The 15766-nt window shown below is 49.6% G+C and overlaps 1 protein-coding gene across 1 annotated transcript in view; it reads left to right on the top strand.

Moving 5' to 3' along the window:
* Positions 1–4434: 4434 nt before the first annotated feature.
* Positions 4435–15766, top strand: part of COL13A1 (collagen type XIII alpha 1 chain) — a 58855-nt gene continuing 47523 nt past the window's right edge. The window contains exons 1-9 of the mRNA XM_071811637.1: positions 4435–4518; positions 5098–5124; positions 6820–6870; positions 10637–10672; positions 11670–11696; positions 12485–12511; positions 13593–13619; positions 13724–13750; positions 14037–14063. Of these exons, the coding sequence (XP_071667738.1) occupies positions 4498–4518; positions 5098–5124; positions 6820–6870; positions 10637–10672; positions 11670–11696; positions 12485–12511; positions 13593–13619; positions 13724–13750; positions 14037–14063 (270 nt within the window). The 5' untranslated portion in view covers positions 4435–4497. The remainder of the gene's footprint in view (positions 4519–5097; positions 5125–6819; positions 6871–10636; positions 10673–11669; positions 11697–12484; positions 12512–13592; positions 13620–13723; positions 13751–14036; positions 14064–15766) is intronic.

Raw genomic sequence — 15766 nt, 5'->3', positions numbered from 1 at the left:
TTGACAGCTTCCTTTTCAAATGTTAGCTAATGCAAAACCTCAGCGCAGATGACTTAGGCTGCAGGAAAATAGCTAGGTTGTTGCAGAAGTTTTCTTACAGCTATTAAGAGACCCACAGTGAACCAGAAGAAGCAACACAAGGAATGAGGCCATATATCGACATCTCTCAGGATTATAAAGAAACGCTATATTGTCTCTAGCATGGTCCTTCCAGAGGAAATGGTTTATATTCATTCACAATAGGGAAACTATAGTGGGTTTCTGTGAAGGAACATGAGAAGTTAAACATACGGCAGTCATCTTTTGTCTGTTCACGCAAAAAATGTCTTAAACAGTTTGCAGATGACGTTCTGAGGAGAAGGAGTTGCTGCACAACCTATTTTCCCCTTTCATCAAGTTGAAATGCTACAGACTGAACTCCCGCAGATATACGAGCTCAGCCCAATTTAATGACAACAATCTTCCAAAAAGTTGCACCTTCCAGGCCAAAAGGTCTGAAAGTGTTTTACAGCTGGAAGCTCTGATCCACGCAAGCCTTCAGTGATAGCTTATCCCAGGGGCTTTTGGGACAGGCCGCTAAAGTGGATGTATTGAGATTTCAGCGTTAGCTTTGGGTGGTTGGGAGGAAAGAACTGCTCTGGAGCGAGCTAAAAGTGGTTTCCATCCAGCGCTGTCCTTGCCACTCCACCCTGGGCAGGCATAAGTCAACGCTAAAGGGATGGGCCGGGCATGACATTGGTAGGGGTGTTGGCATTTCTATTGTTGTAGTGAGAAATCAGAGAGAAATCAACAGGTCAATGGAGACGTCTCCTGGAGAACGGTCTGCGCCTTCACAGGGTGAGGAAGACGTGCGCTCCAGGCTTTCCCTGCAGCAATAAGGGTTAGAAACTTAATATCGTAATGAAAGACTGAAGCCTGGCAGAAACACATGGGACCACTGGAGAAGTGCTGACAATATATGCTACCGTATCCTGGCTTATTGCGACCCCTGAACCTGTCTCCACACGCAGACTTTTGGGACGGGCCGTGAGGAATGCTGCAGCCAATGGAAATAACACGAGGAAGTCGGGCAGACCGAGCGTCGTTAGCCAAAGTGGAATTTGTCTCGGGCTAACAGCACCCTTGTCTCATTCGGGACCTCTGAGGTTTCTGGCCGGCTGGCGAGCGAGACCAGCTCAGTCAGCACGAGCAAAAGTTCACTGCTTGAAGAGTCACGCAGAGTCCTACATGTCGCCATAGGAAATATTTCCCCCCCTCATATTTGTCGTGATTAAAACCGCATGGAAACTCAAGATTATGAGCAACAGACCTGGGCTGACTGATACACACAATGTTCTGGATAGCAACCCCAAAGTGCCGATGACCCCGCGTTTCTCTCGTAGGTTTTTCCCAGCTTGCAAAACACAGCATGCCGGGTGGCAGGGCTTAGCCCCTGGTGCCAGCATTGGCGTGAGAGTGGGAATGGGCAGAAAGACTCATGAGAAATGCACTGAGCCTTGCTCGTAGTCTAGGACGGCCAGGAGAGAAGCCAGGGAAATAGATGAGCAACATCCCAGCAGTAAAAGGGGCCTTCATGCTCTTCTCTTGCCCAACAGATGCTCCCACCGCAAGCCTTGAAGTCAGCTGAGGCTTTGGTGAAGACAAGGGCAACCCGCAGTCATGCAAGAAATTTGGTGAGATTGGGACTAAAAGGGGCAAAGGAAGGAAGGAAATGATGAAATAGTGCAATAGCCCTGAAGTTCCCGGACTCTTTTGCCGTCTGGACCACATCCGAAGGAAAAGATCCTCTCATGGACATTTCTCTCCCATTTCTGAACGTGCAACATTTCTGTGGCAACTGCAGCAATTCCATACATGAAAAAATAATAATTAGCAGATGGAAACTAAGGAAGAAAGTCAGAGGTCTGTAATTAGCTCGTTCTCCGTGGACATGCAGATACCTCCAGAGCCTGTGTGGAGAGCTGTGGGTAGAACCACACCGAAAGGAGAGAAACCTTCGCAAACAGGAGATGAGGAGACCGAAGGGGTCAGAGCTGATGGTCAAGGGGCTGTGGAGAGGTTTTTAACCATTCTGTTTCCTGAACCTTTATATGTGGTTTCATCTCTTTATCAAGCCCTCCTTTCGGAGTTTGAAGCTAACTTTCGCCATCTCTGTGTATTTTCTTTCATGGCCTTACAGGAAGACCAGGGCTCCCAGTAAACTCTTAATTTGTTGTTGTTGTCGTCTCATGCCCTCTGTCTGGCAGTACCTTTGTCAGCAGGTCTCCAGGGTTTGTAAGCTGGAAGAAGATAGTGATCTGGCACAGCAAACTCCATGTGGAATAGCATGTGGCAAACAGGCTGTGGCTCGTAACAGAGTAGGGGACACAGGAGCTTTGTAGGACCCAGCTTAAGAGTAACACAATCCCTAGGAACCCTCCTGCATGTGGAAACGTGCTACTTTTGAAGATGCCTGTGTCAGCTTGAGGGTCTGCTTGAAAAGGCACGGCACGCAGTATTTGTTCTTGTGGACAGGGCTTGCTGCTTGCAGCAGGATTTGAAAGGCGTAAGTCACCCTGGGAGAAATGCAAAAGTCCGTAATAACAGTATTTGCATCTGAGGCAGATAGTCACGAGTGAGGAAGGAATGTGGATTTTAAGGTTTGTCACGGACAAGAGATTTAAGGTCCTTTCCTTATAAACATCTGGCATCTATTTGCTGCCCTACCGGGAGCTCCCCCTTCACTGTTCCTGCTTGGAGGGCTGTAACGCCGTGCACTCACATACCAGACACGATGCTGCCACGTACTGCTCCGACCCCAGGTCTTCACCGGAGACCAGCCGCAGCTCAGCCTCAGCCTGGGCTCTCCCTGCTCGGGCACCAGCTACAGTAGAGCCAGGAGAAACAAAACCAGCCTTCACCTTGCACTGAGGGGGCTCAGCTCGGGAGGAAAGCAGCATTTAAGGGACTAAAAGCACAGGAAAACTCAGCATTCTCCGAGGGCCACAAAGTAATCCCAGGGCAAGATGCTGACACTGGGAGTTTTGCTCGCTGCCGGCACATAGAGATAGGCAAATATTAGCGGGACTGAGAACCCGCCTAAAACCCTAGAAGAAAGCGATTTCCCATAACACATCATCTATAAAATTTAAAATCAATCAGCGGTGCAGCATTTCATCTATCTGCAAGGGATGCTTTTGCAAAGCATATATTGCTTTCAACTTATCAAAACTGCAGGGGAAGGAATGGCCCCGGTCCCGAACAGCCCCTCAGCTCTGCAGAGGGAAGCAGCTATGCTCTCACCAGGTGATGGTTCGATCCCGACAAACAATGTCTGAGTTTGGGATGCACAGCCAAAGGATCCTCTGTGTACACCCGGCAAAACAGATTGCAGAGACCTCAGACTGCGTTCATGTGCATGGGGGCTGAACATGTTGGAAGGCACAAAGAGGTAGCACCTGTGGGGCTGGTGTCTCCAGCTACAGAAACCAGGAAACTCGAGCTTTGCCTGCAGATGCTGGCAGCCACAGGCACAGACACTGTTTTACATACAGAAACCCCAAACGTCGCTAGAAACAGAACCGAGAGATTATTACCACATCATTTTTGCAAAATACAGAGCAAAAGCTACATGGCTGCTGAGGACATAATCATTCAGATCTTTTACTAATCAGCTGCTATGTTCCAAATCTGCACAGCCTCCAGCTTTGGTGATCAGGGATGAAGAGGCTTTATTTTTTTTAATTTTTATTGCATAGTTCAATTTAACTGTAAGAGGTAGAAAACTTACTTCTAGGCAAGCGGCTGAAGAAAACTGCCACTGGTCTTGTGTTTGTGTGTTTACAAGGCTCGGTTCGGTGTCACCTGGCCCAAAGTCATTCCCCAAGCCGCTCTCAGGATGGTTCACGCCCTGACAATGCGCTGGGAAGGATCTCACGGGGTAGAGGACACTGAGCACAGCTGCTCATATGTCTTCTTCCAGACGTGCTTTTTCCTGTGTCAGCTTGTTTTCCCACATTTTTCTCTTGCTTCTGGACAGGACCGTATTTTCAAGGCTAAGAAAATCCTGTTTTAAAGTGATAACTCTATAAATAAATAGCTAACACCCAGATGACTTCAGTAAAGAAATAGAAAAATGTGACAGTTGGCTACTGCAGGAAGCCAGTTCCCAGGACCTGGATTTTATGAAGTGTTGGAAGTTGGGATTGTATTTTGTTAGACTGCAAACTCTTGCCCTTCTTTTGCTGCCTAAATCTCCACATGACACTTCCGTTATGAGATGTGCTGTTTTGTCACATGCACAAGCAAACTGGTGGGTTAAGTGTGTGCTTAAAGACAGGTCTGGGCACACACAAACACCAGCTTGCTCTCTCCCTCTCCCAAAACCCCCGAACGCTCGCACCACAGCGCGAAGCTGCGTCTGTGGCACAGCTCATTTGTGCTGTTTTATAACCTTACTTTTGGCCAGTTTCCAATTGCCTCTGATTTTGCCTTAATTACCAGGGAGACAAAGGTGCGATGGGGATCCCTGGGCGGCCGGTAAGTCGAAACCTCTTCCTTGTGCCTTGTCCTCCCCGTCCTCTTCCAACCCCCAAGATTTTAGGTGGGGGGCTTTCAGGATGAACCTTTGCAGGTTCATCCTGAGCAAAGCCTGAGCCTCACACCTGAGAGGTTGTGGCAGGGTGGCCCTGCAAACCATGCTGGGGGTGGTGTTTCCATCCTCTGTGCCATATTGCTCAGATCCTCTGCTGGTTCAGCATCTCCCTGGTTGAGTGCCTCCTGGTGCCCCATCATGCGCTGGCTGGGCTTGCTAGCTGTGGGCTTGCTAACACACCCTGCAGCTGCCCTTTCCAAATAACCCTGCCCTGAACAAGGCGGGGGCATCCCTGCCTGCCTGAGTGCTGTATTTCAAAGCTGCTCTTCGCTCAGACATCCCAGGGAGAGGATAGGGAAGTGGGTTGGGGCGGGAGCTGAGGCCACCCTACTCATCCCAGCCCTGTAGTCAGGGTTTTGGGGCAGGGAAGTGTGCCCTTGCCACTGATGCCTGTGTTTGTCTCTCTCTCTTTCTCCCCCCTTGCACCCTCTTGCATGTGGCTGTGACGGCTGCCGCTGACCCAGGGACTAAAAGGGCAACCTGGAGAGAAGGTGAGTCTGCTCCTCGCCGCATCTCTGACCGTTCTCCTTTAGGGCCGGCCGAGCCCCAGGTCACAGTCACGGCCGCTGCAGCCAGCTTTGGGCTTTCACCTCTCTGGGCTGCCCCCTCTCTTCCCCGGCAGTGCAAGTCTATCTCCTGAATTCTTTCTAGGCCACTCAGCCTCCGAAGATGCTGTGTTTCTTGACAATTTACTAACAGTGTAAGAGCCATCGGGGCACACGCAGGGCTCCCTTCAAGGCTTCCTGGGTATTAACTGTTCAGTTTCTTACCTGCCAGCAGCTCCACTTGCCCTAAGCCACCCTCAGCTCCCCCCCACCTCTCAGGTTAGCCTGATCCCTGGTGCAAGCCATAGCAAAGAAGAAAATGGCATGGCACACTCCTATTTCTGACATTCTGGGACCTCTTCCTCCTGAGGAAAACTGGTATGGTTTAAGTGTGTGGGAGACCATCTCCCAAACTGTTTGCCATGCCACATATGGGTGTTTTGTCCCTCCAAAGAAGTGGTGGCTTGCAAAGCATCCTACAGGTGACCCCCATGCTTTGAAGTGTTTGACACTTTGGTGTTAGTGTATTTTCCTCAGAGTTCTGAGTATCGCCCACCCACATGAACAGCAGGATAGAGGTGTAGGGGTGTAAAATAACTGAATAATGATGTGTAGAAATAAGTAAGTGCCCCCTGATAGGGGCATCGTCCATGCAGGGCACTGCTGTACCAGGTCCATTTGCTCCTATTCATAGGAGACAGAAGAGCAGCAAGGAAGGGCAAGGTAGAATAGAGATTTCTCCTTACTTGCTTTCAAGCTTCTGCTTGCTCATTGGAGCCAACCAACATTATCTAAGAGACCAAGATTTCAATGCCTGAAGCCATCCTGCTTTTTCTCTGTGTGTCCTTGCATTTTTCGCTGGCCAAAGCTTTCAACATGAAAGGACAGCAGATAGATACAAACAAACAAGGGAAAAGTCACTTGTAATTGCTGATGCCCTCTGTGGCAGTCCCGGGTCCTGGGCAGGCCACAGCTTTGTTTTGCAGAGAGCTCTGCTTGCTTGCAGGCTGCTTCATTTATCGGATCCTCCATCCCGAGGCTTCCCAGCCCTGGGCACTTCTGGAGCTGCCTCCCGGGAATACACCACGTTTTGCAGAGCCCGGGGACATGTCCTGCCCATGGCACGTCGTGGGTGGCTGGGGGCTGGAGAGGCAGCTGTTTTCATCCACATCCCAAGTGTGTTTGAGAAGCACACAAATGAAGCGTTTCTGAAGGCACCCAGTGAGCTGCCTGCAGCTCCCATGCCCCTGGAGCCCAGCACGTCCCTCCTTCTTTCCTTTTTGTGCAGGACTCAGTCCTCCTGCGCTCGCAGGAAGGAAACAGCAAGGGTTTCAGGCCATCTTTCATGCTTGTAATGGGGCAGAACCTCTGTTTTGCCAGAAAGTGTTTTATGTGTTTATAGTATTCCTTGCTGTGCAGCTTCCATTTTTTGGCACGTCTGATCAGTTCCAAATGACATCTCTTGTCCCAGACCGCAGGGCAAGAGCTGGGGGAGGCCGGAATGGCAGCTGCCCCATGAGCCCTGAAGATTTCACACCTTGAGCATGCTCATTTAACCCCAGTCTTGATGGAAATGTTATTTTCTTTGCGTTTTCCTCTCCTCCTTTTCTCACCCTTTTCCTTTCCCTCGTCTCTCCGCAGGGAGCTCCAGGAGAAGCGGGCATGTCTATCATCGGGCCCCGCGGTCCACCCGTAAGTGCCTTTTCTCTCTGTTTTTGACTGATGCAGGATGTGGGCAAGAAACAGGGAAAGACTTAGGAGCGGCAGTAAGCAGTAAGATACAGCATCAGCTGGAGAGAGCAAAAACCCTGTATAATGTGGTTCCTATGCTGAGCCAGGCTTGGTTTTATACTGCTATTATATACTATATATAATGAAATTACAGCTCATGCTCCAGAACGCATGTGGAAGCCTTCTCTTGCAAGGAAATCGTATTCCTGTATTTAAAATGAAGAAGCAGATTTCTTTCTTGCAACAGGGCTGCTATTGCTTTTGGAGAAAATACACCCTTTGCCTGGCTGATCTCAGCCCTTGGTTTCATTAGCAGAGGACAAAACCCCTAATTTTGCGGACAAGCAGCATCAGAGCTAAGCTGGCGACTGGGGAACTCACAAAGATGGGCAGTTCGAAGTTGTTCAGAGGTGCATGTCAAGTATCCAAAATCTCAGAAACTTTCTTACAGCACTGTTGCTGCTGACTGGGGAGCCGAGGAGAGCGTAGGCAGGATTTTGCACCCTCTTGCAGCACAGGTGTCCCTGCAATGTGCCACAATTCAGTCAGATAAAGCTTTTTACAAGGACAGGGTCATAAAAAAAGACCAGCGTGAAGGGCTGGAGTATCTTTTTGCCCTAAATGCCGGATGTTTCTTGCACTGCAGTTTAGCCATCAAGCCTCTGCTTTTGTGCAGGTGCAGGCAGTCCTCCGCAATCCATCCCCACACAGCCTCCACTGGAGATTTCCATGAAAGAGACGTGGAGACTTGATTTTCCCCCTTCCAGCAGGCACTTCCGATTTTGATTAACCTGTGGAGAGCACCGTCCTTGACCTGCAGAGAGGATGGGCCGCCAGCAACTTTTGTTTCACAGCGGAGGTCAAGTGAGAGAGACCCGGGCAGTGCAAACACTTGGCTACATATGGCTTTCCAATTAACTCTCCAAAAGCCCCATGATAAGTGTTTCTAATAAGAAACAGCTTTGCCAGTTCCCAGGCCCACCTGCCTTCTCAAACTCAGTTTGAGAAGCTACAGAACCGAAACCCAGAGCGCAAATGGGTCTCTGCAAGTTTTTTACACCCAGCAGACAGTTCCTGGACACGTGGAAGGGCTGGCAGGTCTCTCCATGACAAGTTCTCTGAGAGGCCACCCCGCTCCACACACAGCACAGTTTAGAGGGTAAGCGCCCTATTACTTTTGCTATTTCTCCCAAGCTGTAGCTCTCAGCCTTCTAGATAGTGTGGTTATGGTAATTGGAGAGAAAAGCCATCAGTCCCTGTCACTGTAGGTCCTGCAAACAGAGACAGGCACCACTGTTTTCCTGAAAGGCACATGCCTGGTCTGCAGGGCAGTTTTTAATGTCTGCTTTGATGCTACTGCTTTGCCTCATCGCCTCTGCTGCTGTTTGGGAAAGTGCAGAACACGTCGCCTCTCTGAAGCAGCAGAAAACCTAGATGGCAAATGATATTTAAAATGGGCTTTTGCTCACCCCAGTCAAAAGCCCGAGGTGCAAGGACTGGCACAGCTCCACTCTTCCACCTCCAAAGCCTGCTGTGAGGATGATTCAGTTTCCCGGGGAGCTGGTGATGGGTCAAAAGGATGGCTGAGCACTGAAGACAAACACGGAAACCCTGGCCAAGGGGCCACTCGGAAAGACGTGGGAAGACAAATAGTTTCCAGATTTTTGTTTGGAGGTTAAAGTTTTTGCTAGAGCTCAGAGCTGCTTAACTTTTGGCCGGAGATGGACAGCGCACCGATAGTGGCAGAAACAGACGGTCTCCATGATTTGGCAGCTCCTGGGATTACATACTTCATACAATCAACATTTTAAAAAGAAGACAAGGAAAACCAGCCACCCAACAAAAACAGTCTCTTGGAACCGCTCACTGCTGAACTGTTGTTTTGGCCCGGTACCATGCAAATCTCTCTGCCGTCCTCCAAGGAGAAAGCAGCAACAGTCTGTAGTCTACAGAGGAAGCCAAATTGCACAATTTCCAGGTTTTCTCCCTAGTTCTTTTTTTAGCACTTCTTGTCCTGGGAGGTATCCAGCAGGGGACCTAAATTAATGAATTGTGGCTAGGCTCCTCTTGATTCTTGCCTTTTCAGAAACCAGCGGCGGACAGATCCTCTAATTTATAGCCTATCTCCCCTCCTGGTCACTGGCCAATGGGACCAGGTGGTTTTATATGTATCTTGCAAAGTGAAGCTGACCAAGTTCAACTCTGCAGCACTGAAAAGAAACAGTGCAAACGGGATTAGGTCCTGCTGGTATTGTGTATAAAACCACAACTGTTCAGCACAACATGAGGCATCTTGTGCTGGGAGCGTCCCTTGGACTCTGTGAAGAGGTTATTTGGCCCCGTCCTCCCAAGGGGCCAGCCTTCATCGAGTGTCTCTGCAGATCCAGGGAGCCTGGAGGAGATGTAACCTGAAGGTGAAGGTTTTCCCACGGGGTTATCGTTGCTTCACTGGTGCAAACCTCAGCTTTGCAGGGCAGCGTGCCCGTCCCCTCCTTCCCTTCCCTCAGCACCACACAGGATCGCTCTGGTTAAGGCAGAGATGCACCCACATGCGTTTCCTTTCAGAAGCAAACCTTTATTTCTCCCAGCTCTTTCCTAGGAAGTCCTTGTGGGACTCAAACAGTCGGGTCACGGTATCTCAAATTGCTTAAGAAAGCTTTCTCTTCCCCAAAACAAGGCACGAGAATGCATAAGAAACCTGGGCTTTTTGGCAGCGTGGCATGGCTTTCAGGAAGGGAAGATGCCGCAACGGTCACTCGGTGTGCTTGGTACAGGATTCACCTCATCCTGCCTTTTCCATTGACATGGGTGTGCTCCCAGATCTGCTGCACTCTGGTCCATATTGCTTCCTGACTTGGCTCACATGTTCTTTTTGGGAAACCGATATTAAAAAATCCCTCAATAAAGTGGTATCTTTACTGGATACCTACAAATCTAGGGTAACTGTGACCTGGGATGTCACAGGTCCCAGGAGATGAAGTACCATGACAAGTAAACAGCCAAGACCACTTCTTTCTTCGTGTTTTTAAGCGAGTGATGAAGAAACTGCCAAACGCAACCCAAGCCAGTGTTTGCTGTACCTATCCCAAACTGGTAGCCAGTGCTGGCCAGCCAGAAAGAGGTGGGGAAAGGACGTGGTGCTCATGTTCCTCTCATCACACTGCCTCACTCTCTTTTATCTCTTGGGTTTCAAAGGAAACTACAAAAAAAAAAAAAGAAAAATCATATATTTTCCAGAATTATTCGTGAAGGAAAAGTAATGCACTGGGACACGAGGTTAGGGGAGGAGAAGAGGGATGGCTATATTTAAACACCGGTGACCTGCAAGGTTTGTCTTGCACAGAGCAGCACCCTGCATTAAAAGCCTCTGGTTTATGGCAGCAAGAACTGCCATAAAATGAGCTCAGCCTCTGGAATATACTCCAAAAGCCCAGTCTATGGGCTAGGGACACCCATTTAATTAATGCAGAAACTTCAAGGGAACTCCACGCAGTCCAAACTGGACTTGCTCCAGGATTTCTTGGCCCTGTACAAATTGGAGTGGGGATGAGAGATTTCCCCTCCTCCCCAAGATGCTTCCCCCTTGGAGGGGAACAGGGTCTCGGGCAGCCCTTCAGAAGGTGGCAGGGTAACGGTCAGAGGCTGCAGGAAAGGCTCCACAGAGAGGACTCGGGCAGTCAAAATCCCCTTCAATTCCTCTGAACTGCCTCTGTTTCTTCTTTCCCAGGGACAGCCTGGAACGAGAGGTTTTCCTGGATTCCCGGTGAGTGTAACTCTTAATTTACGAGGTACAAGTGAACAATATTAGTAGGAAGTATCGTTAGTGCTCACTGTATCTCATAATTTCTGTCTGAAAACAAGGACCTGATCTGATATCACTGGAAATGGAATTTTTTCTTAATTTGTTTTTCTTTTTTATCTTTTAAATTATACTTAGGGAGAAAACAAAACAAAAAACCCCACACAACACCAAAAAGAAAGTAATTATTTTTTAAAGTGTTAAAATAACATAGCTGAAGCCAGATCTGTTCAGTAAAAGGAAACCAAATTAAGAAATACCCCCAAACAAAGAAAATAAACCCTGGGCAGGGGAAATTCCAACCTTAATTGAGCTTTCAGGTGATATTGCAATAGCAGTAAGGGCCCTGCGTGGTGCAGGTCAGCTGGGGACCATGCTGGGCTGAACACCTTGCTCACGCCAAAGTGACAGGACCAAAAGCGTGGAGGCGGGAATTCTCCAACACCGTTACAGGTGACAAGGGAACAGAAAAGCCCAGCAGAGGATAAAGCCGCCTGACCAGGCTCTGCAGCTTTGAACTGCCCCTGGGCTGAGGAGAAGCAGAGCTCTCCTTTGCCTTTGTGGTCTTTGGCTTTTGAAGGAGCAACAAACAAACCAGCGCGGCTCAGGAGGAAACGTGGGCTGGGACAGCGCTCTGCGGAGCCTGTTTCTCATCAAACGGTACCTTCAAAACACTGCTGAGCCGTGTGCCACCTCTTCCCTGGGACACTTTAATTGTTCTGCCGTTTGCAAAAATTGCTCTTCCCCTAGAGGTGGGTGTCTTTTTAATCCAAGTCTTGAGAAAACTCCTGATTTTCAACTGGTTTACAGGATGGTGCAAAATTTGAAATGCTGAGGGGTTTTGCAAATTGTCCATGAATCCCTCTTGCCTTTTCTTCCCTTCTTGTGTCCAGTGCTGCTGCTGATGGGCAGATAGCCCAGTGAAAGCATTTCTCATCATTTATCCTTTTTTGCGTTTCAGGGCCCTATTGGCTTGGACGGTAAACCGGTAAGCAAACAGCTTCTCTAAAGCCCTTTTGTGCTGCCAGCCTGCCTGTTACAGAGTGTGTTTTGGAGAGGATCATTTTGCAATGTTAGGCACATGCATGGATTAAAAGAAAATCAGAAGGCTGTCAGGCAGGAGGATGCCGCAGATGCCTTGGGGCAGTTGCAAGAGTCAGGAGATTAGGGAAGGCAGAGCGTGGCTGCTTCCTTTCTCAGCAAATCTATAAAGCAGCACTTCAGGAGTGCAACAGCCTGGGTGCTGCAGGGAAAGCCCTACAGGCGCTCCCGCCCACCCAGACACACAGAGCAGGTCATCTGGGCACTGGCCCTCTGCCTTGGACAGCCAACAGCTCCCTTTGAAGTCCACCCTGCAGCTTCTTTCTCTTTGCTGCTGTGCTGTGAAGAGTTGCAGTAGGAGAGGAAAGGACTCTAAAGACTCCACGCTCTCCTTAGAGCCTCCTTATAATCAGCATTGTATTAGAGACCTCGGTTCTTCTCATCCTTCTCATCCAAACTGCTTCCCTCTGAACCCAACTGAAATGAAGCCTGTAGTTCTGGGCAGGCCCTCAACCCCATGTTCACCCTCCAGAACTTTGTTCTTGGTGTTTTGGGTAGCAGGGAGCGGTGTCCTGCCAGGTGTGTGAGCAAAGCTCCACATGCACTGTGTTGGAACTGCGTTGACAAGATATACTTAACCATGGGCACCTCCCAAGGCCAGGTGTAAGTGAATTAAGAGAACATCCTCTAGAGACTGCAGTGGCCAAAGCTGGTGCATGTTTTTTTCTCTTGCAGGGTCATCCTGGACAGAAGGGAGAGATGGTAAATAAAATATATGTTTGTCTGCGAGTGACGGGTGGGTTTGAAATGACGTTGCCTCTTAGCTGGAAACGAGCTCCTAGGCAGGGCAGTGATCTTGGTTCAGCTAACGCACAAGCTGTGTCCCTCATTCTGTAAGCACATAATAACAGTGCTGGGATACATGTCTGTAATTTTTACATTATGGCTATCAGATTAATCATGTGACAACAGCAACTGTCTAGTTACGCACGGGCTATGTTTTTCTTGCAGTTAGCAATTACGTTCTCTAAATATACTCTGGGAGCTGACATTTTTCGTGGTTGGCCTCGTAGCAGAAGTAAAATTTGATGGAAAGATTTCTGAAAGCCCATCTGGCAGCTTTCGACTTATCTAACAACAACAAAACCCCCATACTATTTGTATTAAATGTCTGTCGAAGCTCTGTTTCATACGTGCATTGCACTTAAATGCTTTTGGTTGAAAATGATAAACTCAGGCCACACTTCATGGAAACCCAAACGCAGCCTTGTTCCTCTTAACATCTCTCCTCGTGATGAAATGCCCGAACATGAGCATGCCGAGCTAGAAGCTCTGTAGTAACTTGGGCTGCTGAGACGCTGAATGTTTTCCTCTGCGAGTTCTGTTTTCCTGAGCCCGAGTGTCGGTGTCACCCTCTGGCGAGCACATGTTGAAGGTCCCCTCCCCGCTCTCAGGGAGGGGTGAGCCGACATCCCCCCGTTGCACAATCCCAGCTCAGGCAGTTGCAGCTCAGGCTTCAGCCCTGGCTGCTTCTGGTTCCATCCCAGTGCGTCGTCCGACCAGACGTGCTGCCAACCGAGGTCCTGGGAACAATGAGGGTGTGTTTTCCTGATGATTTTTCCCCTCTCCTTTTAATAATTCTCCCCTGCGGTGCAGCCAGAACATGTGTGCGTTTTCACTCCTCCAGAGTAACAAAGGGAACCCAGATCTCTCTTGGGAACTTTTCCCCACAATTGTTTTTAAAAGCTGAGTTTCCACCTACTCCGTACGCTGAGAGTTTTTGTCTTCTTGTCACTGTAAATGGGAATCCATCTCGCATTCACGACAATCTGTTTCTTTAAAGGGTGCCACAGGTCCCAGGGGACAACCTGTAAGTATCCCATCTCTTGCAGTCACACCTCCTCCTTAGTGCTTTGCCCTTACACGCACTGAGCTCCTTCATTTACTGAGGACTTTTTGTTTTCACTTTTATAGGGACCTCCCGGACAAAAAGGAGAAAAGGTAATTTTTATGGGAGATGTGTTGAAAAGCAAATGTAAAAAGTAAGCAGGGAAGGGATTTGATGGCCTTGGTGCTGCTTGGTCTGGCTCAGAAATACAGCGACAGCAGAAGGCTGTGGGGATAGCGGACAGGAGGCACGGTGCTTGTCGGGTGCAAATCGGCATAGCTGCACTGAATTCAATATAAGCACAACGATTTACACCTTCTGGATCTGACCGTGTGTGTCTATTCTGGTCCCCTCTGTTTCTGGTTTAACCTCTTTCCTTTTAATCCCCTTCTTTCACAGGGTCAGTGTGCAGAGTACCCGCACAGGGTAAGTCATTAGCGTTATTATCGTCTGTCCCGTGCCTTCCTGCTTGTTAATCCTCCTTGGTTTGAATGGCTTTTTGTTGGGAATATAGATCGTTTCATTAACAAGATGCGTCACTGGGGCCCCGAGGGCAGCGCTTGGCTGATTGATGCGTTTCGCAGAAAAGCAGCAGATAAGGTTTTCCAGGAGGGATGTTGGTTCTCCGGTCTGTTCCTGCCCACTGGGGCTGACCCCCAGCTCAGTGCTGTCATTGCTGCTTCCTGGAGACCATCCCATGCTCTGTGCCAGAGCGGGGTAGCTCTGTGTCCTCACCCCAAACTCAGGGAACCCTGGGGTTCCTGGAGGAGGAGACGTCACCCCCTCACACTTCACGCTGCTGCACCAGCTCTGTCCTGCTCCCGCAGCCTCCGCTGCAGTGGCGTGGCCTGGAGAAGCACAGGGTTTGCAGACCTTGGGGAAACTCTCGTCATCATTTCTCCATGTTCTTCTCCCTCGTGCTGGCCTCAGCCCTGTAGAGGGACGAGGGCAAGGGTGGCGCTCCCTGCCTGAAAGTGACCCTGACTGCCCTGGCCACGGTGCTCTGGCTGGTCCCTGCTGAACAGATCCCCACGCCGGTCCCTCAGCTTGGTGGGCTTTCTGCCCACAAAGGAGAGGCAGAGAGGGAGGGCTGATGCCAGCATCTGTTTAATGAAAGCCAGGATGTTGCCTCTTCAACCTGGCCTGGCTGGCATGTGCCGTAGCCAAGAGAGGAGAGAGTACATCATGGGGTTTGAGGGGATTACAGAGGTAAGATTTAACCGGCTCTAAAAAACAACCGGAGTGCTGAAAATCCACTGGAAATGTGTTGGAACGACATCATATGAAGTGGCTGGAATTTGCAATCTGGATGTGGAGGGAGATGGGCTTAAGGGCTTTCTTTTTATTTTTGATGGGCCTTTGGGCAATTAGCTGGGCTCTGGTCCCTGCCCCTAAGGCAGCGGGTCCCAGGATGTTCCATGGGGCAGGGTTAGGGGAGAGAGCTGGGCTGGCAACAAGGGAGAAGGGGCCATGGATATGTGCCAGCCCCTGTACAATAATAGTTGGTCAGCTGTGTTTATTTAGGCGAGCCGGATCACTAGATTGTTATGTTAAAAAGAAGCTAACAACAATGTTCACCCGAGAGGTGTTCTGGGATCCTGTTACAGCCTGGGCTCCGACTGTCCTCAGTGCTCAAGGTGAAAAGCAGCGGCAGGATCCACAGCAACACTGGGAAATGGAGATGTAGGTTGTGCATTGCTGGCAGCAGCCAGGGCTCAGGCCCGGGGGCACAGGCATGCTGGTTTGGTGGCTCAGGGCTGTAGGCACCCCAGGGTGACAAACATCTGCGCTCTGTCTGCTCTCAGAAATGCTGCGTGTCTAACTGTGACCCCGTTTGTGTCGTGTGTCTTCACTGTCCCTTAGGAATACCTAAGTACCACCCTTGCAGCCCTGCGCTCTAACCAGATCCTCACACTAAAGGTTTGTGGGTACCGGTCTGAGGGGACCCAGTTCTGATGCAAAGGCACGAGGATGCAGATCCAATATTGCACTGCTGAAAAAACCCTTGCCATGGGGACACAGAGGGGACAGTGAAAGAGCCAGGTGGAAAAGCTTCAGGTTTCTTCTCTAAACTCTCCCACTTGCACCTGAATCCATTGCTGGGTCTTGTTTCTCCTCTGTTTTCAGGA

The sequence above is a fragment of the Patagioenas fasciata genome, chromosome 8, assembly GCF_037038585.1.
Source record: "Patagioenas fasciata isolate bPatFas1 chromosome 8, bPatFas1.hap1, whole genome shotgun sequence".
Taxonomy (NCBI): Eukaryota; Metazoa; Chordata; class Aves; order Columbiformes; family Columbidae; genus Patagioenas; species Patagioenas fasciata.
This window is presented reverse-complemented; position numbering and strand designations above follow the sequence as displayed.